Source organism: Sander vitreus, chromosome 8 (assembly GCF_031162955.1).
Source record: "Sander vitreus isolate 19-12246 chromosome 8, sanVit1, whole genome shotgun sequence".
Lineage (NCBI taxonomy): Eukaryota > Metazoa > Chordata > Actinopteri > Perciformes > Percidae > Sander > Sander vitreus.
Window position 1 is genome coordinate 10,094,262 of NC_135862.1, and position 27,624 is coordinate 10,121,885.

Sequence of the window (27,624 nt, forward strand, 5' to 3'; positions counted from 1 at the left end):
ATGCCCGACGACAAACAGTTCTGGGAGATCGTGGTTCAGAGACACTTCACGGAAACCCTTTGGTTGAAGCATTTTTGGATGACCAAGACAACATTTGACCTGTTGTGTAATTTTTTTGGCCCGTCCCTTTCCCCAGATGTCGCAAGCTATCGCCCTCCGGTTCCAGCATATCGCCATTGCTCTCTACAAACTGGCTACATGCGCAGAGTACAGAGTGGTAGGCGAAACGTTTGGAGTCAGCAAAACCACCGTGCACCAGTGTGTTTACGCCGTGTGCAATGCCATACGAACGAGGATGATGCGAAGGTATATATACCTACCTGGAGTGGATGAGCCGCATGATATCTCGCTGTGTAACTCCAGAGCGCACCTTGTGCCACAGGTGTATGGCGCAATAGACGGGACTCGCGTCCCGATTAGACCCCCTGCTGAAGGCTACAGGGATTTTGTCAATAGAAAGGGTTGGCCATCAATCGTACTACAGGCTGTGGTAGACGATGGTTGCATCATAAGGGACATTTGTGTCGGCACTCCCGGTAGTGCGTCTCCTTGTTCGTCCACTTCCATCTGTCTTTGTTGACACCCGCCATGTGTGCAAACAGAGCGGAAATACTGGCCGGAAATGAACTAAAACTTCTTCTTCGTTTTGTGGCGGGTTGCAACCATAAAATGACCTAAAACTTAATCGCAATTCATTATTTATTCGGCAAATAACGTTTCCATCAGCGTTTATCGCATAAGCCGTATATCGATACGAGAAAATCCGATGAGACCGAACGTATTTCCTTTGAGTCGATATTCATGAAATTCAATCAAATTTTACTGTTTCCATAAGGCATTTTTCATTCAATATCATATGGTACGTGTGGATGGAAACTGTCTGTCTGTCTATAAATGGTAGGCGTGGCTTGGGAGTAAATGCTAAAGCAGCGAAGCAAGTGCATTCTGGGATTTGGTGTCTTTCATCCACATGAGCCAAAAACACATTTTCTGGCTTTTCTTGGCCTAGAAGCCACCAATTTAAAAGAAAATAAAAAAAATATATCACATTTCTACTATATAAGTGACCCAATTTAAAGATATATTCATCTTTCCAACAGTGATAAGTAATATCCCTTTAAAATTGTTTTCTTTGACTTTGTTAATCGGCACATTTATTAGAAAGCAGCACCTCCAAATTTGAAAAAGCTAGCTTTGCACTGCATGGCAGCAGGGCGAGGAGTAGTAGTTTGATTTACAGGGAATTGATGATGAGATGTTGAATAAAGATGAGTGTTTTGCTATCAGAGGTGTCATCACTGCACCCTGCCCACCTCCAGTGTAGACAGTTATGTAATTTCACACTGAATCATCCCTGACAGCTGAAATGATGAAGGAGAAGAGAGAAGGAGATTTGTTCTTGGGACCCCAGGAAGGTTTAGTGGGAGTCAGTTTGAGGAGGCATGATGAGGAAGAGTATTTGGGGGGGGGGGGAGCCTGAACTACACTTACACACCTCCCATCCCAGCCTCCCCCCCAGTGTGTGTGTGTGTGTGTGTGTGTGTGTGTGTGTGTGTGTGTGTGTGTGTGGAGGAGGAGGCGGTGGTCTTGTTATTGAGAGGCCCGGCGGTGTAAGTTGCGCTGCAGGGGTGGGACTTTCTCTCTGCAGTCGGTCGGTCAGGGGTTAGATGCTGCTCCTACAGAAAATGCCTCTGGCAGCAGCTTTTTATACTCTAGCGGACAGCAGCACAAACAGACGGACACCTCCGAGTGGAAGATAGATCCTTTTCCTCCTCTTCTTCATCACCTTTTTGCTCATCTTCCTCCTCCAGTTGGCCGCGTCTGAAAGCTTCTGGATGCGCTGAGACTGGAGGAGTGTGAACGCCGTTTCCCTCCCCTACACCACCACCGGGATACATAGACCGGACCGGCACCGGTGTCATTGGATGGAGAGAGGCGCCTGAAGAAGGGAGAGCGGTGGAGTTGGTCTACCCTCCCTCCTCCTTCTCCTCCTCCTCCTCCTCCTCCTCCTCCTCCTTCTTCCCTACTGCACCAAAAGAAAACTCCGGGTAAGAAATGCGTGCTAACTCAGGCCATTTGGCCCTATCAGTCACCTGCCATTTGCCGCTGCGCTCCTGCACGCCTCATGGCAAAATTTGGGACTTGCATGCGTCTTTTTTTCCCTCTTCCCTGCTTCTTTGTTGACAGTAAATGGATTAACGTTCATTTAAAAGCGTGTCAGGCATTAGCTGCGCGTGTGAATGCATCTCAGCAGACGGGATGGCAGGCATTACTGGCTCGGCGTTTCCGCGACTCCAAATCATTTCTCTCAGTCGAACCAAATTTTGATATGCATCGCAAGTCCACCTGAACTAGGAGCAGGTTGTTGGCTGTGGGAGTGAACAGCGGCTACAGGGGTGGGATGATAACAAATGGCACCCCGAGCAGCAGGAGCTGTCCATTCAGCACCACTCTGCTGAACTGTAACTGTAGCCTTTAAAAACTTCGTGCAGGTTTGATGAGCAGTTTTAGATCCGTGAAAAGTCAGATTCCGCCAGTATTTTGTTTGCAGAATATACTTTACTCCGCTTTCAGAGCTGCTGTTAATATTAATGCATTGAATATGTTGGAAACCCATTGTAAGACTGGGTATGCTTTGAGGGTCTACGGATAAAGAGTGTAGAATGCTGCACAGTGTGATTTTGGGCTCAATAACTAGAATTGATTTGACTGTATGCTTCAATTTCAATTACTGAGTTACCTAATTTTTCTGAATATGAATACATTTAGCCAAAAACCTTTAGTGTTAGATTTGATCCTAACACAAACAGCTGTGTGAGAACTTTGCCCCAATGAACTGCAGTACGAAATGAACAAAGTTAAGTCTGTGTTCAGAGAATAACGAAGCTTGAGAATCTACTGTAAGCATTCAGTCAATAGACATCTTTCGTTCAGTGCTTAGAAAGTCCTGATTGTAAGTACTCTCAAATCAAACAGCGTTTGCTTGTGTGTCACTTGATGTTGTATTCAGGGGTTGACAACGTAGGGGGTCAGGGCAACCAAAACAATATATTTCTAAGTTTTGCTCTTTAAGAGCATTTTTTGCATTTATTAGGAAGTCAACAACTAAGATCGCTGTCCTTTTCAAACTGGTTGTGGTTCATTGTTGGTGCTTTAACCCTCTAGAGTCTAAACCACTAGGACGTCCCATATTATGAAATATTGGATAGTTTTATCATTTTTGATTCAAACCTATTCAAATTAAACAATTTAAAAAGATCACATCACTCTTTGGTTAAATTGCTCGTGACATTATGCAACCTGTGCAACACGGGTTTGTGAGTGGACATTGCTTTTTGTTATAAAGAGTCCCAAGCCATAACAGGTTGGGAATCTGTGTCTTAATGAGAGAATAAAGATGCTACATGGGTTTTGAATGTCGCTTTTGACCAATGTTAAACCTATAAAATGGTGCAGATAATGGCACCTGAACATAACAATGTATGCTGGTTAGTGTCTGTCTTTCAGGCTTTCAGAGGTTTTAGATTGTGTGGATGTCTGTGACTTTTGGAGCTATTAGTTAGTCCTATTTACTGGAAATAAAGTTGACTGATTGTTCCTCCAACACTTTCTTGGCTTTGTAGACGTCCAGTTTCCTCTAAAGCCGCCCGTACTGATTATTTTTTACCTCTTAGCTTCCTTTCTGCGTTCCATCTCAAAAATGAAATGTGTACTGATTACAAGGAAAGCTTTTTTCATCAATTCACAGTGTAAAGATGTGTGGGAGTAGACTCTCTGCCTGTCAAAGCTGCGACTTTATGACGATGAAGCACATTCAAAGTCCAAAAGAGGAACATTCACCTGAACCCCCCCCCCACCACCACCACCACCCTCCCCCTCCCTCCCTTCTCCAGCTCTTGCAGTGTGTATGCTTTCTAATGATGCTGGAGGTCTGTGTGAAGTGGCTTGGCAGTAGAGCTACAATACCGTGTGTGTGTGTGTGTGTGTGTGTGTGTGTGTGTGTGTGTGTGTGTGTGTGTGTGTGTGCGCGCGCGCGCGCGTCACTGGGACTCTCGCCGGGCTGAAATACGACATACTCAGAATTCAATTCTTCTACCAGCACTCGCAATCATCTCAGCCATTTGTTTAACACCAACTCTCTTTCTTGCTCTCTGTCATGGGCTTTCCCTGTTTCTATCCCCCCCCCCACACACACACACACACACACACCACCTTACCCTTCCTGTGTCCATGTTGAACCCCTCAGATGAAAAGTGTTATTACATTAAGAAAACTGAGAGCACTTAGATGAACCCTGGAGTAATGTGGCTCTGTGAGTCTACTCTGCCATTATCAAAAGACCGAGTGGTGCTAACACATAATATATCACCCCTAATATTTCCAGAATAGATCACGTAATAGATTGCCTCACTTTCTGGTGAATGCATGTGGTCAGAGTAGTTTGCTGCCAAACGTAGCTACAGCTCACTTCTCCTGGAGATGCCTGGAAACGCAGCAGAGAGAATCTTAAAATAAAGTATCGCAAGATTGATCCCATTTATGAGATTGAGACTGCTAGAAGTTCAGAATCAGGCAATAAACAGTGCTGTCTATACCAATCACACATCTGTATTGTAAATATGTAGCTAGATCTGGTTAGCTTAGCCTAAGACTGGAAGCAGAGGGAAACAACTAGCCAGGCTCTATAGAAAAAGCCCACTAATTAACAATTAACAATTTTTTTTGTTAAACTGTACTAAATTCTAAGTGTAAAAATGACAAACAAGCAAAGGGATTTTTGTCCCGTTTGGAAAAGAAAAAAAAGAAGCTTTTTTAGCTTAACAGAACTTAACTGCATCATGTGCATAATCGGAAAGTAACGTAACCGATGTACTGATTTTAACCCAAACCACGATTTTTTTTTAAACGTAACCAAGTCGTTTTTGTGCCTAAACATAACCAAAGTGCGACCGTTTCACAACGTTAACGTGTTTAAAACTACAAACATAATGTTCTCTGGTTTAGATATGAGGACTATTTACTGTAGGTATGAGTCGTATTTCCTGCCACCGCTAGGGGCGCTAATTTATGAAATGCTCTTATGGGTCGTTTTTAGAGGCTAGGAATAAACAACCTATATCTTCATATGGTTTAACTTGTTCTAATTTTCCAAAACATGTTTTAGGTTTTTACCTGCTCATCTCATATTGATAAAAATACACTAAATTGAACTGAAATGAAAATGCATTTTGTTCTGAAGAAATCAGTTTATTTATTCTTGGTGTTAGTTTTGACTTCTAATTAGACAAAATTCATCCAAAAAAAAGAAGACATTTAAAATTAGTTTGCAGTGACAGAACACATGCAGTACATTAGTGTTGGATTTTTACCAACTGACATTGTCTGTTCTCAGTAATTTGATTGGTGCAATATCTGTGTGGACAAGCATAAAACATAGTTTGTAATATCACTTCAGTTCCAACGGCCACATCACAGCAGTTTACAAGCTGGGGGTCTAACATTGTAGCTGATATAAATCCCTTCTGTCCCATCTGTGATTTGAGCATTTCAAAGTAACATCTAATCTAGGATGCAAAGTGGAAGCATAAAAACTGTCTTACTGTCCAAATACCTTTGGATCTGACTGCAGTTACTTAATAGCGGATCAATAAAACTGTGGCTTGGCTTCAAATCACTGTTCTTCCCTACTTTGGAGAATTTAAGCTTCCACCCACCCTCACATTACAGAGAGTGAATGAACCTTTTTCCAAAACATTAAGTCAGGTCTGACAGATGTTTTAATGGCACTAAGTGCTTTCCCTGTCCTGTGTTAGCCTGATTGCCAGGTTTTAATCTAATAAGTAGTAGGTATAATGAGTTCGTAGGATGGTCTTGACACCAGGGCTCCAGACTTCAAGATTGCAAAAGTGAGGACAAATCAGTGGCATGGGAAAAGTCCATCCAGGTGTGGAAATAAATGGGAAACACTCAGCAACTTCTTTAATTACCCTGCTGACTGTGGTTGTATTGGGATGCATCCACATGTGTGAAACCATGATCAAGCTAATTCTGAAAAATAGCATGTGCTCGGTCATAATTTGTCAGGATAAAATAAGTAAAAAAAACAAAACAATGACTTTATTTTTACAAAATTATTCAGCAGGTAATTCAACCAAGCAAGCATTCTGTCTCCATTTGTCTGGTTTGATTGTGTTTGTACAGTTGTATCCCCTCTGTACATTATCCCTTTCAACATTCTGATGTTTAATGTGGTTCAGACTGAAGTCAGCAGGCTTTTTTCTCATAAGCTCATCACAAACTGCACAGAGAGCTTTTCTCTGTCTCTGGCAAAAAAAAAAAAAAGAGAAAATATTTAAACGACAGATTTTTGGAGACAAATCAAATTCCAGTGACAATTGTTTAAATAGCTCCTGACTGAATAATCACAATAGACAGAGTGCAAACAATTCTCCGCTTGCTGGTACACTCAAACGCCATTTACATTGATTCCATTTTGAGTTAAACTGATTTGAAAACATCTTGTACAAAGTAGAGTCAGGTATCTCTCTTAGTTTTATAATGGCTAAAAGATTGATTAAAACTAATCATAAAATTAAAATAAAGACTAATCAAGAGAACGAATCATATGTTTTGGAGACATCCTGCAGATCAAGTACGGGTTAAAACATAACCTCCTTAGCTCAAGAAAACACTTTGTTAGCCATGTTAGTGCTGTGGTTCGAGTGACGGCAGTGTCAAAAACTTACTACAGACATTCATGATCCCCAGTGGAATCCTACTGACTTTGGTGATCCCCATGACTTCTCCTCTAGGCCACCATAAGGTTGACATTTTTGGTTTTGAGTGAAATGTCTTGACCACTGTCGGATGGATTGCTGTGAAATTTGGTATATGCATTCATTTCTGTTGACTGTGTCTTGTTTTAACATCCATTGCAGACTTCAGCATTAATGTTGTGGTTTAGGTACTTTTAACACACTCAGCCTTCAGTTACCTTGCACGGCAACTGGACTCTTGCGATATCAGATACCAGATCACGCGAGAATCGCAGGATCGCATACACAAAAATCCATCTTTTCAGGCTTGAGGTAATGCATTTGTGTCACAAGCTAACCAAACCAATCAGCGTCCAGTGAGGAGCTACTGGCAGCTACGGGCGTGGTTTAGATGTGTGTGACAACCGCGACTGTTCGCTCAAATCAACAGTGGCGGACGTGATAGATGGATGGTTAACCCAATCACCTGCCAGGTATTTTTTAAAACCGTCTGCCCTTTTCCAATCCGTTTCCAATGACGGCTACTCAGATGGTTCTGTGTAACTATCTGGCTTGTCAGGTTAACACTTAGCAGCCTTTAGAAGTGAAGTAGCCTTGCCAAAACAAAGTTTGAGTTCAGGGTTTGTTGTTTTAACTCAGAGTGATTGAGCTGATTGGCTGCAGCGTGCAGGTTCTTCCTGTCTCAGCTGGCGTCGCCACTGACATTTGAAAGCCGGCACCAGCCGGTGCAATGCTCCTTTTTTAAAACCATGCACCAAATGAGCTGTCCAAACCAGAAAGTCAAAGTGAAGCTGGCATGGAAACAGATACGTGAGGAGGTAGGACGTTTCAGTGCGGCAGTGAGGGAGTTAATTTGATTGTGAGTCATTGGGCGAGATTAAAAGCAAAGTTGATTGATCAGTTGTTGGGAGAGCGAGCTGACAGGCCTGTGATCCCTTTTGCCTCCTTCTTCTTCTCCTCCCAGCAGTTTCTCATTTCTTTTTCAACACAGACACTTATCTTTTCTTTATTTTCCCATACCACTTATTTCTATTATTTCATCCTTGTCTCAGGTCTCATCTTATCTAACCATTCCTTTATTCTATATTTTTTTCTCCTTTTTTATTTCTCTCTGTGTGTGCGGGTGTGTGTTTGGACATAAATCAGTGTGTCTTTTCTTATTGATTAGACCTGTTTTAACATGCAGCTCCAATAGAGGGGATTGCTTGTTTTCTTTCTTCCTGGCTGTTTGCAGCAGACAGTGGCAGCTATGGCATATTTACACCCAGTGTGCAGAATCTGCTGCTGTCTGAGCAGGCGTGTTGGGTTTGCTCTTTGTGTCTGAGCTGCTTTAGGTTCAGTTGGAGACACAGAGGAGACTGACTGGTAGTGTCTGTTTCCTCCCTAGTCACAGTGATTTGTATTGGCGACCCTGCACCAGAACACAAAGAAACCAAAGAAACGTTTTACACTGAGAACCATGAGTCTAAAATACACACTCAGTCTTAGAACTATGATTATGATTATGATTATGATATGATTACTGGACAAAAGGAAAACAAGTGAAATATATGCAAGCATAAGGAAGTACTGCTACTGAAGTTAAAGAACCACTAAGAAATCACCAAATCCAACACTGCATCACTGGTAGACTTTAAAAAAAGATGGTCTCGCATCAAGCGAGCTTAGTGGTATACCAGCTGAAAGAGATCTGGACCTGGTGTGTCTTGTCTTGTAAGTGGAGCATCTCTCACTCAGCTGCAAAGCACAACAAAAAATAAGTAAATAGAGAGAGTTTTCACATGTTCATATTCTGTGTATAAAGGTTTAAAACACCTTTTAATAACACAATGAAACTATATTATTTATGAAATTCCCATTGAGGTGTTTAAATCAGTTTTGCTATTCCGATTAATGATAAGAACTGCAAAAACAATGTGCTTGATAATTAAGAGGGGATGGTTATTGCTGCAACTGTATCATGCTCAGTAATGAATTAAATTCAGCCATTTGACAAAAAAAAAATTAAGTATTAAATATTAAGTTTTAGTCTATTTACTACTAGATGGAATTTGCTCAGTTGTCGTAGATGACAAACAAATAAAGTTTAAATGGCAAATGGCTGCATTTTTAAAGCGAGTTTATCAAAGTGGTTAACAATTTGCCTCTCATTCACCCAATCACACAATCACACACTGATGACAGTGAGTTACAGCACAGACACTGCATGGCCTAATCATCGGGAGCAATTTGAGGTTCAGTGTCCTCCCCAACTACGCTTCGACATGTGGACAGTCTTCTTCACTGCCTTTTGTTGGTGCATTGCTGCGTATCTTGGCTCCACCTTAGTCTCGCTTCTCCAACCTTCCTACACAGCGCTGTGGAGGAGGGTCTGGCTAGTCATATTATGTAGTCATTGTCACATAGCATTCCGGGAGGGGAGAAAAACGTGCTCTGGTTTATTGGCATTTCTTACAAGGCAACAAGGCAACATTCGTCATGCGCAGCGCTTAAAACAGCCTCGTGAAATAACTTGTTTTGGTGGAACATAACGTGTACATTCAAAAGTTGTTTTAGTCATGCAACAGAAAACTCAGATTGGACAGATAGTCTAGCTAGCTGTCTGGGAGCAGTTAACCATAGTCCTCATAAATCCACAGGAGTTTAAAATTCCAACACAAAGAAAGCGGAAGGCAAACAGACATCGGCGAAAAATACAAGCATCCGGCGGAATTTCCTGCGTCACCGGAAGCAATCACGGAAGTGGAACGTCGTGGATATAGACTACCTCCACCTGTAGATCAGTGAAATAGTATTGCCAGGAATGTGTATATCCGACAGTTTCTAAGGTCAAGAGTAAATTATAACGTTCAAATTATTGTTGTGATTATACTGTATTTTGGACCGCAGGAAGAGCACTTGATGTCAATGCAATAAATAATAGGGATCCAAATAAACAATACAAAATAAAAAAAGTCCCATTAGTTGTTAGAATTACAAGGCAACAAAGTCAGTTCGGAGGGGCAATATAATTTACTTCTTGCAGCGGGTGTGTTAGTGCCATCCTGTGGTGTTAAGAGGACGAGGCACTGAAGCACAAAACAGTGTTGGAAATGACGTTCACATTTCCTTTTTGTTTTAATGTAGCGCATTAATTTAGAACAGTAAACAGTCAGATTCACTGGAACTTCTTTAGTAGGTGTCCTATAACGCTTTTTTATGGACACCTTGCAGCCAATCAGAATCGAGTATTCACCCAGACCATGGTATAACAAGCAGCAAAGATCACATACTACATTACGTTCTTCTCTGTTTGAAGGCAGCTTGCCGGGGATCCACCTTAAGGCTGGAAACTAGCAATATCTGCTTTTGATAACCAAATTGTGAGCTACTATTTTAGCCAATAATTGCACCTGTTTGACTAGTCAAATGACATCCAATTCCTCAAATCCACTGGCACAAATTAACAGACTTTACAAAACTGTGTGCCTCCTTGTTTTCAAATGTATTTCTATTTGAGGAAAGTTGTTAGTATTCTGCCACCTTAAAGCAACACTATGTAACTTTTCCCGCTTCGGTCCCCCTACAGGTTGTCTCATCGGAGCTACAGCTGCAGCTAAAAGTTACATTGTGTTGCTTTAAAGCCGCTGAGGAACCAGGGCACCCACACTATGTCACAGATTATTCACTTAATCTGTCTGAAACATTATATTGCTCTCTCCCTCTCTTGTTCTTTCCCTCCCAATCCTTGATCCTCCCTCCTCTTCTTCCTTCTCTTAAGCTTCCTCTGGACCTCCTCTACACTCATATGTTACCTTTACCTCGTACAAAGCTGATTTTTTAATGTTATTTTTGTTTGGGGGTTGGGGTCGCACTTCCCTCTCTGCAAGAGATTCCCAATGCTTTGCAAATGGCATATCAGCAACTGTCAGTGGGCCCCGCACTGCGTCAGCCACTTTAATTGGCCTGCATGGCTGTGGTCTGCAAAGTGCTCATCAGAATTGAGTAGGACCCCCCCCCCGCCTCAGCTTTTTTTTATATCATTAGTGTAATGCTCCCATTTCTTCCGAGCAACTGACATATGGGGAGATTCCAACAAGCGGGGCAGCAGGAGGGGAGGTTGGTTGGAGGAATGAGTCACATGGCAGCACCCATCGCTTCTTTTTATTTTTGTTTTGCGGAGGAAGAGAGAGGGGGAGCAGGAAAATACTCTTATCTTTTCTCTCTTGAAAAACAGGACCTGCTGCTATTTTTTTAAGAAAGAACCATGAAAATTGGGACCCAAAATCCACAGTTTTATATTTCACAGTCCTTGCAGTTTCAGTCAAATTAATGTATATTCTCACGCAGGAACAATACTAATGTCTGAAAAACAATGTGTGTCTGGAGCTCAACATACTGTATAATTATTTAAGATATTTACAGATGGGCACCCGGATAGCTCAGTTGGTTGAGTGGATGCCCATATATAGAGGTTTACTCCTCGATGCAGTAGGCCCAGGTTTGACTCTGACCTGCGGCCCTTTGCTGCATGTCATTCCCCCCTCTCTCTCCCTTTTCATGTCTTCTGCTGTCCTATCAAAATAAAGGCTGAAAATGGACACACAAAAAAAAGAAGATATTTACAGATGTATTGTATTGCTGTGTAAAATTTTCTTTCAACATGAACTAGAGTAAACACGGCCCGACGTGAGTGTGTTCTCATTGGAAAAAACGGCAGCATTAGTAATTTGTTTAAAGACTTAAAACGACCTAAGTTTAGGTTTTTATTGACATGCAAAGTCTTGAAGTGGTCTTTGAAGCAAAGACGAAAGTAAGATGATGTCGCCATACACCCACAAAACCTCGAAGGGAGGAAGTCGAGGTGGACGATTGAGTGTACAAAGTGTCTGACTTTACATCTCGTCTCTAACCTGTTTTTACACATCAAAGTCTGTTTACAGGTTTTGGGGAGTTCTACTGCAAATAAGACAAAAAGTTGTACAAAGCCTTTAGTGGGCTCCAGAGTGAGCTGTGCAAAGTCTGATTAATCGGTGTCGGTTGGGGCTGAAGAGTACAAGTTTGAAAACGAAAAAAAAAAGTGAGCTTCCCAGCCCTCTGTAGCCCGCTCCACATTTCTGCTTGAGGCTAGCAGCTCAAGGCTAGCCACTACTAGCCTAACACAAATGAATCTCTGACCAAACTGTCAACAGTCGAGTTGCATTGTGGGTAGTCTTGCATTGCCAGACCTTCCTCCACAGAGCTGCGAAGGTGGAACGTGGAACGTCGTGGATATAGGCTACATTGTGGGTAATGTAGGCGCCAGGTTTTAGTAGGATATCCGTGGAATTAAAATGACGATATCTCTGCTTCTGCTTTTAAACTGTGAATTGAATCACAGTATGAGTGAAGTACTCTTTTAAACAATGGCCACAATCCTTTCTTAACCTTAACCAAGTAGTTGTAATTGACTAAACCTAAACAGTTATTTGTGTAGCCTAATTATGTGGTATCAACCTGTTCGAGCCAAAAGTCTGCAGTTTTTCATTTGAACCGATCACCTCAGCAGGTGAGGTCACTGATGAGTGTTTATCAGCTTGTGGAGTCTTTAGTTGGTATGAAAACCAAGTCCTATGAAGGGGCCCCAGAGCAAAAATGTACCAAGATCCCTGCCATCTCTTGCTTACATGTTATTGTGCAGGTACCCCTTCCTGTTCATGTATCTGAAGCAGCAGGAGTCATTACATTACATTTTGCCCTGTGGCCCAAAAGCAGCTTAATTCAGCCATGTTCACTCTGATTCATGTTGAAGGTAAAATATTTAGATTGAGAGGTTATAAGGATGACTATGTTTTTAAAATATCGTTACTTCAAAATATTAAAAAACTTAATTATACTTTGCAAAACAGTATCAGTATATTTCAGAGGAAAAATAACCCAATTTTTATTCTGGATGATGAACCAAAATGCCATTTTGAATTAATTCTGTGATTTTTCTTTGTGTAGTTTGTTCTAAGATCAAATCTGGCAACAGTTGTCAGACTTAACTCTGTTATGGCCTCTGACATCAAAAGCCACTTGAACAGATTTTATGTTGGATGTTTTTTTTTTTTTTTTTCAGGCTGGCTGCAGCACCATGTCCTCCGCTCAAAGTGGGGATATATCAGGCTACCATCTGAGTGGTGAGTGGACAGTTCCTGCATATTCCTTTACTGTTTTTTTTCTGCATGAGTATCTTTTAATGCTTTAGTGGATTAATGCTTGTGATTTTATCCAGACTGTTGTAAATGTATGTGAGTGTGTGTATCAGACTATGAGATATGGCTGTTTGTATTTTTATTCTGTGGTCTATTATATGACAGCTATTGTCACCTTTTTACACAAGATTTAAACTCCTCCGGCCTCGTCTCCAGCTGAAGGCCTTCAATGTTACAACACATTTTGACTTGCCCTATAATTGGCTTATCTCTTGTGTTAAAAAGAACAGATAAAGCTGTCAAAGTCCTCCCACGGAAGCAATTCATCTTGAGAAAGCCAGCTTGGCACGGCCTCATAATCCCTCTCTGAATGCAACCTGAGATGGTCTGACGTCATTTTGTCCCAAACTATTATCTTATTTACATAAAACTTTATGCATCCCAAATGCTCCCAAAGTCATCTAAATTGTCAGTGCTACTGTAAATAAGAAGGCCCGAAACAGTGGCTGACTGTGCTGAATGATTGTGAGCTTGTCAGACTCATACTGGTCTTAAAATAAAAAGCCTTTCTCTCTGTTTCTCCTGAACTGTGCACTTCCACCAGTGATCAAACTCCTTCATCAAATATAAAATACGGACAGTTATGAGGCCAAATATTATGCTACCATTGCTGAAATGGAAGTAACGATAGCTTGAAGCACTTGATTTGTGTGTCTGTTTCAGTGGTGCGTAACCCGCCCGGCTGGGAGGTGGGGATCTACCTGGCGGGCTTCTTCGTGCTGCTGGCCGTGGCCGGGCTTAACATCTGGAAGTTGTGGAAATCTGGAACCTTCCCCGCGCCGTCTCCGTTCCCCAACTTTGACTATCGATATCTGCAAGAAAAATATGGAACCTCCTTCTCAGAAGTCAGACAAAAGGTAAATTTTTAGTGTTGTGCACAAAATATACATCTTTAAAAGACAGGGAGGTGAGAAGTTTTGTGAAGTTGCAGTTAGGCCTCTTTCACACTGGCTGTGTGGCGTGAGCGTGGCGTGAGCGTGGCGTGAGCGTGGCGTTTCTATTGTGTCAGTTGTGTGACGGCTGTGTGGCGTTTTCTGTCTTTTCACACCAGAAATGTGTCTGACGCGGCGCTGCTGCTGCTAGCCTTGTCTGTACACATGTATGTTTCCCGTTGATAAAATGAAATAATAGCGTGTTTTTCAACCATATACACTGATTTGATTACAGCAAAGACAACGTCGGCAGTATTGACGGCAAAATAGGCTAAAGAATATTTTGTTCTGTATTGACAGGTGCAATATTTGAAAATCGCTAAGTAGTTATTATTTTTTTAAATGACATTTATAGCTGCATTTATGTCAAAAACTAGAGACTTTCAAACATCAAGATGTCATTTATTAAATGTATTCATCTCAAAACAACATCTTTTCCTATTCTTTTTTTGCCTGGAAACGCTTCCAACACGCTTGCGTGTCCTGGAAACATAGGCGTCGGTCCTATTTCTAGCACGCACGCGTTTTCGGCGCGGCTCGAGCCGCCCCACTCAGTGTGAAAGATCTAACCTGTTAACATGGGAGCCGATATAAAAACGGAAACGCCACGCAGCCAGTGTGAAAGAGGCCTTAGGCCTGTCAATAAATGACATTTTGATGTTTGAAAGTCTCTAGGTTTTGACATCAATTCAGATATAAATGTCATTTAAAAAAATAATAATGAATAATTATCGATTTTCAAATATTGCACCTGTCAATACAGAACAAAATATTCTGTAGCCTATTTTGCCGTCAATACTGCCAACGTTGTCTTTGCTGTAATCAAATCAGTATATATTTATGTTTAACATGTATACTACTGCTTGAGTGCATTTTATCAATGGGAAACATACATGTGTGCAGACAAGGCTAGCAGCAGCAGCGCCGCATCAGACACGTTTCTGGTGTGCAAAGACATAGAAAACGCCACACAGCCACCACGCAACTGACACGCAACAGAAATGCCACGCTCACGCCACACAGCCATTGTGAAAGAGGCCTTAGAAGCCAAATCAACCAGCTTCTATACTTGGAGCAAGTGGTGAGCAATCATGTGGCACAGAAGGTTGAGAGCCTGCAGGTTTTTCTTTCCAAGTGAAGACAGCTGATTTCAAAGAAAGGGTTCCTGTGGCTGGTCTTTCACTGGACAGCTTTTAGTTCGACTTTCAGTGTCTTGGGCCTCAATGGCACATGATTGGCTATCGCTATCTTAGAAGATCATTTTGGTTTATTACAATTTCGGTCTTATTTTTGTAAATGTGACCATTATATCTATCGGTTATGATAATATGCACTAACCAAAGTCATTTCTGAGATCTGGGAAGACGGCAACATTACCAAAACAAAGATTAACAGGGCAGGAAACACAGTAATTATTTCATCGATCACCTTTGTTTTCTCCTCCAAATAACTTTAGCTAACCTGATCATCTGACATGTTTCTTGCCCACCTTACTTCCGACCTCTTGTTAGCAACGTCACTGTGTTTTTCAGATCTCAGCAGTTACTTTGAGTAGAATTTTAATGACAGCAATAATGGTAAAAACTAGAAAGAGTTGATATGAGTTAAGTAGAAGCAACTAATGTAAAAATGATGTGAAAGGCATTGCTCGTAGTGATGAACCTACGGGGAGTTATCACCTGGAGCTCTGCCCACAGAGCTTCATAGTGAAGTTCATTTCATTTTTTAGATGTCCATGTCGCTCGCAACGTTACTGTTCTAGTATAAATATTCTGTAAATTTCAAAAAACCCTTAAAGACTACAAGACACTAGGGAATACATCCATGTGAACTATTTTTGGTTGTATGTTCTGACAGAAGTAACAACAACAAGTTCTTCCTGTAGTTCCAAACAGTTCAATAGGGCTGGGTATCAAATTCAATATTTTCTAGGCACTGATGGAATTGCCCGCTTAGTTTCGAGTATAGAAAAATGCCTTGTCATTCAATACCTCAAATTTCAATACCTAAGAAGTAAATCTCATCAGCGTCAGTGAGCCAATAAGCATACAGCATGCTTTCTACCAAGATAAATATGCTGGTGATTGGCTCTCTAAAACTACACGTCATAAAGGCATGCAGGAAGCTGAAAAACAAGAAAAAAAGATTTGTGTAGTAACATGTAATGTTGTAATTTTTTTTGTTAAAATGGATTTCATAAAATTGGTATCGAAATAAGTATCGTTCAGGAACCGGTATCAAAGTCACGGTATGGGTTTCGGTATCGATACAGGTATCGAAACCTTTTGAACGATATCCAGCTCACTGTGAGTTTTCTATCTCAGTACCTTTAAAATGTTCTTCATCCCTTACTTAATTACTCCTTGAAGCGAGTCGTTGCCAACAACCACCGGCGGACCTCTGCTACTTCCAGCCGCAAACCCAGCCTGGCTCTCTGTGACACCCCGGACGCTTTCAGGGACCTGGGCCACCTGGAGCTGATGAGCCGGGAGCTGGACCCAACAGGCATGGCCCAGCTCCACCGATCCATCTCCACCGACTCGCTCAGCTCCATCTCCTCCATCGCCAACAACTTTGGCCACGACTTCACTGTCGGCCAGCTGGAGGTGACGCTCGAGTTTGAGCAGTCCAGGCATCCGGGTCAGGGGGCGGGCGTGCTCCACATCGCTCTGCACCAGGGCAAAGACCTGCTGGAGAGGGAGGAGGGAGACTTCCCCAGCTGCTTCATCAGAGTCTCCCTGGGGCCAGAGGAGCTCAATGTGGGAGTCACAAGGGTAAGGAAGCCGTTGTCTTTTTGTGCTTATATGAATATGTTTGTCTTGAAATGATTAAAAGGAAAAACCACTGAAGTGATATGATGTGGTTCTCCTCAGTATGTGGAGCTACGTGGACTCGAGTGTGAAAGCTTGACATTGAAAATAGTAGTTGTGTCTCTCTGAATATTAAAATCAAAAAGGAGTTAGAAGTTAGTTATGCTGAGCAGGGAATCAATTAACAGGGTACCCTGTAGAGTTTTTGAATACTCCTAGCGCTATTGAGCAGTGTGTTCAAGAGTGGGTTCCCAAGTACATGTTTATGCGCATGCAGCTGACGCAGTACACATTCCTGCCAATCGTGTCACACTATTCCACTATCCACAGGTGGTGGTTACGCACCAAGAAACACAGCAATGCGGCAGGAAAAAGGCAGTGAAAAGGAATACTTCTCAGATGGTTAATTAGCCGTTAAACCGCAGGGTTGGGTAGTAACGGATTACATGTAATCTGGATTACGTAATCAGATTACAAAAATCAAGTCATTATAATCAACCCAGATTACAATAAAAAAATGTGTAATCAGATTACAGTTACATTGTTGAGGATTACCTGATTACATTTTATCATGCAAACAATGCAACTTTTTTACGATAGCCTATGTTTGAATTTGACAAGCAGTTGTTTGTCCACTAGATGTCACTATCATCCAATTGCCTGTGTAGTTTCTTTACAAGAAAAAGGTTCAAATCAAAACTCAAGATGGAGAAGCCGTCGACGTCGAAAGACAGACCCGTTTCACTTGGGTAAAATGCATTTACTAGTTGGCAATATCGCCACAACTTTTTTTAATTCAAGTAAAAGAAAATAATAATGTGTATGTTGTGTGCAAGTTGTGCAAATCAAAAGTCCAAGTATTGTCAACGGCGCTAACATCTACTTTAAATCTGAAGAAACACTTGGAGGTAAGTTGAACGTTAACATTACAGGAACATGCTCGGCATCGTTCAAACATTGCTAGCTATCAGGTGGTCCAATGATGATAAACTAATGGTTTCAGTTATTTTACCATTTAGTGAAGGTTAAATTTGCATTTGCCAGTCAGTATTGATCATGGTAGCGATGGTTAGGCTAAACGTTATGTCGACCGCCCATAATGTTATTTTGGATTTTTTTAATGGATCTCTTAACGTTATCCTGGGATTCATTGTAACATCACTCAACTTGTTAGTTAGCTTAGGTAACGTTAATACAGCAGGGTTCTGCGGTAGTAGTTACTGTGTAACTTACTTGTAACTTACTGTGTAATTTTGTCATCTGTCATTTTCTCTATGAATATGATATTGAAATACAATTGGGAGCACTCATTTGATTTCCAACCCATCTAGCTAGCAAGCTAAACTGAACATTCATTTAGCCGCGCAGCCTGCGCTGAACAGAGGGTTGCCATCGAATACCTAAGGTGCATATTTATTGAAGTGATCTAAGAGTAATCCTAAAGTAATCAGATTACGTTACATGTTTTGGGTAATCCAACTGATTACGTTACTGATTACAAAAATTGCCATGTAATTTGTAGTCAGTAATGGATTACATTTCAAAGTAATCTGACCCAACCCTGTTAAGCCGTGACAATAAACTCAGGCAAAGGACTGAGGATAAAAGTGGCTCCTGACGTTGAGGGAAAGCAGTGAGGCTGTCTGAAGCTGTCACGCTCAGGGGGCAGCTTTGGCTCGCTTGAACTGTGTTGAAGATTCTAGCCCTGGCTGAATTTTACAGAGACAGTGATACGTCCCACAGGATGAGAGGCGCTTGATCCTGCAGCTTGACAAGCCAATTCCTTTCTGTCTGACAGAAGAGCCCATTTCATTTACTTGAGTGGCGAGCCCCCTGGGAGCTGGACGTAGTCAGGAAAGCCGATTTCCCATCCTTTGCCTTCATCAGGAGTAGATGTGATTGACTTTCAGTTCCCTCACTGTGAAATGTAACCTGTAACTTTTGTTTACCTGCAATTGAGGTTATAATGGTGATGATGTGTATTTTACGATGATATTTATAACAATCCGTACAATGAGAAGTGATTCATTTTCAGTTTAAAATATTAATGATGATGCTGCAAGTCACAATATAATGTAGGTGAGTGGTGATAAAAGGGTTGTTTGATATGACAATATATAGGTCTACCATGAGACAGTATAAACCATATTATCCTGTTACTGGGTGTAAAAGTCCTTCGGGGACAGCAAATCAATGAGCAAGACAATGTGATGAAGTACAGGTATTTCATTTTCTGGATTAGTCAAAAACAGATATTTCTGTGAGTTTATTTTTTCCATAAACCTTCTCAACTTTTCTCAATTAATATCCCAGAAATATCATGATTTATAACACAATATAAAATGTTATATTGTGATATAGGATTTATGTACTATATGAACACCCATTTTTACCAGAAGAAGAGAAAATGATCAAAATAAAAATACTCATGGTAAAGTTTTTTGTTTTTGTTTTTTTATTCTTTGCTTTTACTGCATTTGTTCTTTTAATTACAGCCATTGATTTTCTCTCTTTACAATCATAATTTGTTTTTCATTGTATTATAAATCTGTTCGTTTTGTGTCTTTTGTGACACATTTTGTAACTTAAAATCTTATGAATCAAGTTATTAGTATTACTTACTTACCATTACGTACTACCACCATATTTTGAGTTACCATGTCAACATTTTTAAGTTAGTATACGTAACTACCTAATAATTGTAACTATCATAATCTGAAAAAAATAGGATATATTAAGTTGAATTATGTTTTAGTTTGTCTCATCATTTTGATTTGCTTGTAGTCTTGTCATGCATATTTTTTTATTTTATTTTCCTGGCAGAAATGTGTTTATCTTTTTCTTTTCTTTTTTGGAATTCTCAACTAAAACAATGAAAGCAAAGCTTGAATCTAACATGAAGTGACCTTTCGGCAGGAAGAGAACAAGGCAACATTCCTCCATCTGCTACACCTGCTATTCGCCTTCTGCTCTTAGCGAGACGCTGCCAGTAAGTCGACGGCATCTTGCCTCATGTCAATGTGGTCTTGTACAGTTTGTGCAGGCTGACAGAGACACACAGACTCACCAGGGCTCCTCTTAGCTACTTGAGCATGTTGTTTTGTTGTATTAATGCGTTCAGGCTGGGTGTAATAATAAGGCAAGCAGCGCCTTTAGTGGTTCCCTCTTTAATGTTGAGGAGTGGTGAAGACCATAGAAATGCTGACAACAGCTTCTCTCGCCCTAATGGTCAAGCCAGCTTCTCTCTCTCTCTCTCTCTCTCTCTCTCTCTCTCTCTCTCTCTGCTTTTTCTTCCTGTTTTTGTTATTGTCACTGTTTTTCTGTCACTCCCTCTTTCGTCCCATTTTCCCCCTAATCTCCTTTTTTCCCCATAAATTTGCAGTCTCTGCTCTTTGCTTTTGTTTTGCCTGTAATAATGTGCATTCCACTCTTCTTCCTTTTTTCTGTCTACTGTAGCTCGCACACACACACATGCCTCCCCCTGAGATTTAATTGCCTCATTTTCACCGCACACATCGCCATTGTTATCCCCCTAAGCGATAAGCCTAACAGTGCAGACAGACATATTGTGTGGATGGAGTGCAGGTCTGTGTGCTGGGCTGGCAGAGAGATACTCCCTGCTTTGGATGCTTTTTATCTTTATGTAGGCTACATATTTGCGCAGCAGCAGACGCAGCCGCAGCAGGGCCTTTTCTGCATTCTGTAGGTGTTGGATGTATGGTTATAATGCTATTCATCTGAAATGAGGCAGACTCTAAGGTCGGCCTCACAGGCTGCCTCTGCAGACCCAGTGCTTTGAATTCCCAATTATTTTACTGTACAGTGAGTTGTTGTTTTATCAAAAACAACTCCTGACAATCTTTTACTTGTATTAGTATTTGTATTGTATTTAGCCGTAATATTCCTCATTGTATTTCACACTTAAAGAACAGCCACTGGTGTGAAAAGGAGCTATTATTAAATCCCCTCTCCTCTGCACATGTATTAGTTGCCTGGTAACTTCCATCCGCTTTGTAAACCCTTCTTTCAGCAAGTACTTTAGCATCTGATGGCCTGAAATCAGCATTAGCCACACAGCCAATTCTGGTCACTGTAGCTGTGGCAGCTGAGTCTCTCACTTCAATCTGAAGCAGTCATGGTGTGCTCTGCTGGCCAGGCTAAGCTGCCTTCAGTCTTTTTTTTAAAGCTGTTTTGGCTGCCAAAAAAATAAATTGAATAGTGACAAGCAATCTGATTTCACTTGGTTATGAGTCTGGATGACAAAAACCGACAAAAAATGTTGTTTTCATGCCGTGCAAATGGGTTTGCAAGTGTAAAGGAATGTGTTTGAAAAATGTGACATGGTGGGAAAAGTACCAGCTATGACTTTATGCTCTTAATGTACTGCATGTTCTCAACAATGCAGACACCAAATGTTTATGAGGCAACTTGGAAAAGCAATAATGTTACTTTTTCTCTGCAGTGACATTCTTCTGATAAACCTACACTGTTGTTCCTGGTGTTGAGCTCAGTTCAGTTTTATGGCTTCTATTTTGACTGTCGCTGCCTCATTTACTCAGATAATTTGGGTTTTATTTGCCAAAATGTTTAGTTTTTAGTAGTAAAAGTATACGTTTACTTAAAATTTTAGTTAGATGAAGATTCAACTTTATTTTATTTGCACACAGTAAGCACCGGTACAACAAAATGCAGTTTGGCATCTAACCAGAAAGTGCAAACAGTAGTAAAATGCATATTGATACATAGAAAAATAAATAAGGGCCAAGCCAATGTGGAGTATGGCCGTAACTTTAATATCTACAGTTAATCTATCAACAACTTCACTGTAAAGTGAATAGATTGTGATGCTGATAACATTGAAAAATAGCATTTAAAAAACAGTCCCCATTACTATGGATAGTCCACAGCACAGCCTGCCAGGAGTTTAGGGGTACTATTTCTTTCTTTTTACCACCCAAAAAGTTTACCTCCTTTGTATGCAGTGGGAGTAGAAATCTCAGTCTGTCTATTTTTTTTATTTTGGGTGAATTGACCCTTAAACAAAAGTTCTAATAAATAGAAAATGTTTGGCTGTTTATCCTTCACAGCCTGACTCTGAAATCGAGCGAGTCAGGTAGAAGATAAAGAGACTAACAAATGTTACAGCCTACACTACATCTTTTCTTGTAAAGTTAGAATTTTGCAACAGCGACTTTTGTGAAGGTGTTTTTATTAACTACCTGAGTCATAAGTCGAAATCAACTCAATTAAACTATCTGAGTTTAATTAAGTTGACCATCCTCTTATCCGGTGATGCCTCTCAAATTGACACAAAGTTCAATCTGGCAGGTGATTGTTTCAATTAAAAAAAATTATATAAATTCCTACATTTCAACCATCTTCTGCCTCTCACAGGTCCAGACGAATGCATTCACCGTGATTTTTGATGAGCACTTCTCCATCCCCATGGACTCGTCCTTGTTGGAGGAGTACAGCCTGCGTTGTGCAGCTTTTGGTATCGATGCTGACGAGAGAAACATCAGCGCGGGCGTGGCAGATCTCAAGCTGTCAGACCTGGACCTGACCATCAGACCATTCAACGCCTGGCTCTACCTTCAAGATGTCAATAAGGTGAGTTACAATACACTAATGTGGCATAGGGTACAATTTGACATGATGCAATGCAACACAGAAACAATAATGCTATAATAAAATGTACAGTTTTAGGCAGATTTTGGGCACACATTTCCAGTATGACAGGTACTACCTTCTACAGTAAACTAATCTAATCTAAATACTGTATTCACTGTAATGTTTAAGAAAGCATGGTGGTGTCTGAGAACCCCTGCTGGACGTTCAGCAAACCTACATGTCATTTTCTATAAATAATCAAAGCTGAGTTTAGTTGAGTGGATTCCTTCCTAAATGTAATGCATAACAGATTATTATAATCTGATAAAAACACACTAAATGGGTTTTCAACCGTCACAACCATTCTGATGGTTTGTTCTACTTTCCCAGTTAACTCTCACTGGTGAAAATATTCCAACCATGAGAAAAGTGACAGTGACCACAAACTACAGTAGCAGCATGAATGATCATTCTGTGAAGACATCATCAGGTTGATGATCATCCTCATCAACCTCATTAACAAAATGACTCCTGCAGTCTTACTCACATTATTTATATCAGCAACAGTATCCATGGCTGTGAAGCCTAGAGTGTGCCAATGAAATATTGACCATGTTTAATTATGACCAGTTAATACATTTAGCAATTTTTAAAAGCTTTTACAACTTGATGCATTACATTTGCATTTAGATTCAATTTACATTTCCGTTACATTCACTAATATGTGTGCTTTCTGTCACATCATCACCCAGACTGGTGTAGTATCTGAAAAGCTATATAGCTTTGACTTAAGTCCTTGTTATAATACACATGGTTCCACTTAGCTGAGGCATCAGGTCAACAACTAAAGATACCACACTGGTGCATGTAATGTTTGTAATATTTAATGTCTGCCATGACTCCACAGGCTGTGGATGCAGTTGGGGAGATCCTGTTGTCTCTCAGCTATTTGCCGACAGCGGAGCGTCTCACAGTGGTTGTGGCCAAGTGCAAGAACCTTTTGTGGACCAACAGTAAGAACACTGCAGGTCAGAGGCATTTGTTTGTTTTCTGACTCTTTGTATAACTACCTATACATCTGTGTGTCTCTGTCTGCCTTTGAATATATCCAATTATTCAAAATAGTTTGTTTGTTCACTCCTATCCCTTGACTGAACACAATACTTACTGAGTCAGTAATAACAGACTCTTAATGTCAGCTCCCAGAGGATACATTTATTCATATACATATACAGACAGATGGGACTTAAATGACTTGTTCATCACATGAAATGACCAGATAAGTACCACGCTAACATTGTACCAATAAAGGTCACCCACTGAAACACTGTCATTATCATCCACAGAGCTAATAGTGTGTACAGGACTGTGCTTCTAATTGATTGCTCTTTAATGAGGAGTTTATTCCATGCTCTACAAACTGTGTGCGGGGGTGTTTATGTTTGTACATGTGTAGATTGGGTTCTAGAAGCTTTAAATGGGGTCGTATTCTCATTTGGTCATTGTCGTTATCAGATCCATTTGTCAAAGTGTATCTCCTGCAAGATGGCAGGAAGATCAGCAAGAAGAAGACTTCCACCAAAAGGGACGACACAAACCCCATCTTCAATGAAGCTATGATCTTCTCTGTGCCGTCTATCGTCCTGCAGGTGACACACACACAGACTGTGGCACCAAACTAGGCCTGAATGAGGAAATGATAAGATCAAACTTATGAATCCACATGGGGAATTTAGGTCAAGGGAAAAGATGAGAAAGATACAAACACTAATAGAATAATAAACCAGCATTGCCAATAGTAGCAACACAACAGCATTTAAATCATTACAGCAACAATATGAACGTTGTGTAGTTCAACATGCACATACAGTTGACAGCTAATTTACATGTTCAGTGGACTGTATGGAATTCACAATAATTTTTTCAGAATGATTACTGACAATGTTTTTGCAATGAACAGGGTCTTAAAATAGTTAAGCATTTCTCCTTCATGACTCCCTTCATGATTCTTGTGCTTATGTGTTACCTCATAAAAAGAAGAGAGATAATTCAATTCAATTCAATTTTATTTATAGTATCAATTCATAACACGAGTTATCTCAAGACACTTTACAGATAGAGTAGGTCTAGACCACACTCTATAATTTACGAAGACCCAACAATTCCAGTAATTAGAGAGATCCTGGTTAAATAATGGTTTAAATAAGTTAATATTAATATAGTATAACAATGCAATAATACAACATGAGTATGGATACAGAAGGGTCAACAATACTAAGAGTCTATATCCACATTAATGGCTCTGTGAGGCTGTACTGAGGCACAGTGGTGCCTTGAGCAAAATGCTAATGTCAGCATGCTAACATGCTCACAATGAAAATGCTAACATGCTGATATTGAGCAGGCAGACTACTTGTTTTTGATGTTCACCATTTAGGTTTAGCGTGTTACTATGCTAATATTTGCTAATTAGCACTAAACACAAAGTAGTCAATAGCCGAGGTCATTAGCTTTGCAGGTACTGGGTCATAAACCAAAGTATTGGACATGTTTGACTTATCCTTAGGCCGGGGGACATGATTGTACCAAATATTATTGCAATTTATCCAATAGTAATTAAAACATTTCACTCAAAACCACAAATGTAGACCTCATGGTGACTACACAATAGTCAGGGAATCACCAATGACTTTAGGATTCCTCCTCTGGGGTCCATGAATAACTGTACAAAATGTCATGGCAATCCATCCAGTAGTTGTTTAAATATTTCAGCCTTCAGGACCAAAGTGGTGGACAGACCATTCCCAATAGCCACAGGTTTAACCATAAATACTAATATAAAAATAACTAGGACAACATCATTAAAATCTTCCTGCAGTATAAATGTGCTTTTTAAATGGATCTGCCTATACATTTTTTAAAGCCCAAAGATGCAGCTGTTACATTTCTGGTTATTTACAAAATGAGCCAAACAGCAATACAATTAAATGTGAGTAAAAAGTGATGAGGTTAAAATGCCTAAAACAAATAGCAAATATTCTTATTACACATGTCCGTTTAACAGATTTCTAAATAATTAATATCTGGATTAATCACGCCGTAAAGAAGATGCTGAGTCATGCTTGCACAGCAGGTTGTGTAACCATGTTATGCCGTCTGCAGGAACTCTCCTTGAGGGTGACAGTGGCAGAGGCCACTGATGACGGCCGGGGCGAGAACCTGGGCCACGTGATCATTGGCCCAGAGGCCAGCGGGATGGGGATCACCCACTGGAACCAGATGCTGGCCACTCTGAGGAAGCCTGTGTCCATGTGGCACCCTCTGCGCAGGATCTAACCCTCTTTGCTCTCACACACACCCGACCTGTTTCAAGTAAAACACTCAATTCTTCACGTTCCTTTCACGTCTCCCAGTATTTGATGCCATGTTCAAATCTGTTTTGAGTAAGATAAGAGTTTTTGGCCCACAGGAGGATATTGCGTGGTGTATGTGTCACTCTGCTGGTGAATAACAAATTGAAGTAAACACCTTATCTTCATGTAAGGGGGAGGAATCTGAAATGCCAGTGTTTGACTCTGAACAGGGTGTTTTTATTGATCCCTGGATCAAATATATGCTTAAATCCTCTAGTATTTGGTTTCATTCTGGCTCGGGTGCATTATGGGTGAGGGTGGTATTTAGAAATGAGCAGTGCATATCCCAAACTTCACACTAAAAGTAATTGATGAGTTTTCAAATGGTGTGCATTCTATATCTTTACCTTGTGCCCTTGGCTTGAGAATCTGGGTGAATCACAATTCTCCACCACAATAACAGCAAAGGAGACATGAATATGTGGATACTTCTTCCCTTCTCAAAGGTCTTGTTCAGAAATTTCATTTTGGACTTTGATGTGAATTTTAATTAACAAAAGGAGCCCAGCTTAGGCAGGCGGAACCCCCTCTCTGCATGGTGCCTACTCTGGTTGTAGCCTGTTATAGCTGTCTAGAGAATGACCAACTGGACGGCGGGGTGAAATTGCCTCTTTTTCAGGAAAACACTAATTTGTCTTTTCAAACCAGTCATTGATTGCGCCTTCTTCATTGATTTTGTAGCGGTTTTAGAGCCGAATTGAGTTAACTCTAATGGATTTGCTTGTGTAATTTGTTATCAGTGAGATTGACAAATAATAGAGGTTTTAGTACGTTCAGTATTTATTATGCTTTTGAAGAAAATCCAGGTACTCTTATCCAGGTGAAATAATTGTAATTTGTAGCAGTTGTTACAGGGTGGCCAAATCAGATGTAATCAGCATATTAATGTCATGTTTTATTGTTCTATTTTTACCATGATTAATGCAATACAAGTTGCATAAGCATATTTAACAGTGTAAATGTTGTTTTCCTCTAACGTCGCACTCATGTTTTTCATAGTATTACAACTTAAATAGACATCAGACTCCAAGTTAATTTATACAACACTGTATTTGACACCAATACCGTTGCTGATCAATTCATTATAATTAAAACACCTCTGGGAATTTAACTTGTGATGTAAAGTATACTAACTCCTTTAAATGGGTTTAAAGCTCCTTTTGCTTAGAGGAATCACCTTGATATTCTGAATTAATCTGTAGTTGTTTTTCACCTGTCTCACTCATTTTAGCTTTTCTCATTAGGATACCTGCAAACTTCTCGTTAGCAGTGAGGGCGTTCCTGGTTGAAACCAATAGGAGCCACTTTTACAGCTTGAATGGTTATATTGCTAAACACGTTTTACAGTTAAAATTAAGATTAAGGGTCTTGTAAAAGTCAGAATGTCAAGGTGGCTTTTTATCTGTCTGAGATATTCTCTACAACATTGTGCAATAGTCCTGTTTTGTTGTAACTTTTGAATGTAAAATATCATGTAAAATAACTGCTATCTCTAAAAGCATCATCAGCCTTTGCCATTGTTGTGATTTTTATTTATTCAAGCAGAACCTAGTCTACGTTTTTGGTCAAGTTCTGATTGCATTCCTCGCCTCACTTGGAAAATCAATCCAAAAAGAACACACCTGTGGTCATATAATAGACAATATTTCCTACTGTGCCAAATAATAAAGCAATATTTTCATTTACAATCAGCATCTGCATTCAATTTAACAAAGCTGTAGCCTACATTCAACAATGCATGAAGTTATTTAGCACTTGATGTGGATGTGCCTCAAGAATACAATGTATTGTGTGAATGCTGTTTGAAATAAAAGCAATTCAACAGTAACAGTCTGACCATGTGTTTATCTTGTTGGAATAACCTTGAA

The 27,624-nt window shown here is 40.4% G+C and overlaps 1 protein-coding gene across 1 annotated transcript; it reads left to right on the forward strand.

Moving 5' to 3' along the window:
• On the forward strand, nucleotides 1–27,523 carry syt12 (synaptotagmin XII). Its single transcript, XM_078256217.1, has 9 exons — nucleotides 1–33; nucleotides 137–382; nucleotides 12,856–12,916; nucleotides 13,655–13,848; nucleotides 16,293–16,697; nucleotides 22,128–22,343; nucleotides 23,251–23,371; nucleotides 23,859–23,992; nucleotides 25,506–27,523. The coding sequence occupies exons 1-9, from the start codon at nucleotides 1–3 to the stop codon at nucleotides 25,677–25,679; spliced, it is 1,584 nt and encodes a 527-aa protein (XP_078112343.1). The 3' UTR covers nucleotides 25,680–27,523.
• Nucleotides 27,524–27,624: the final 101 nt, after the last annotated feature.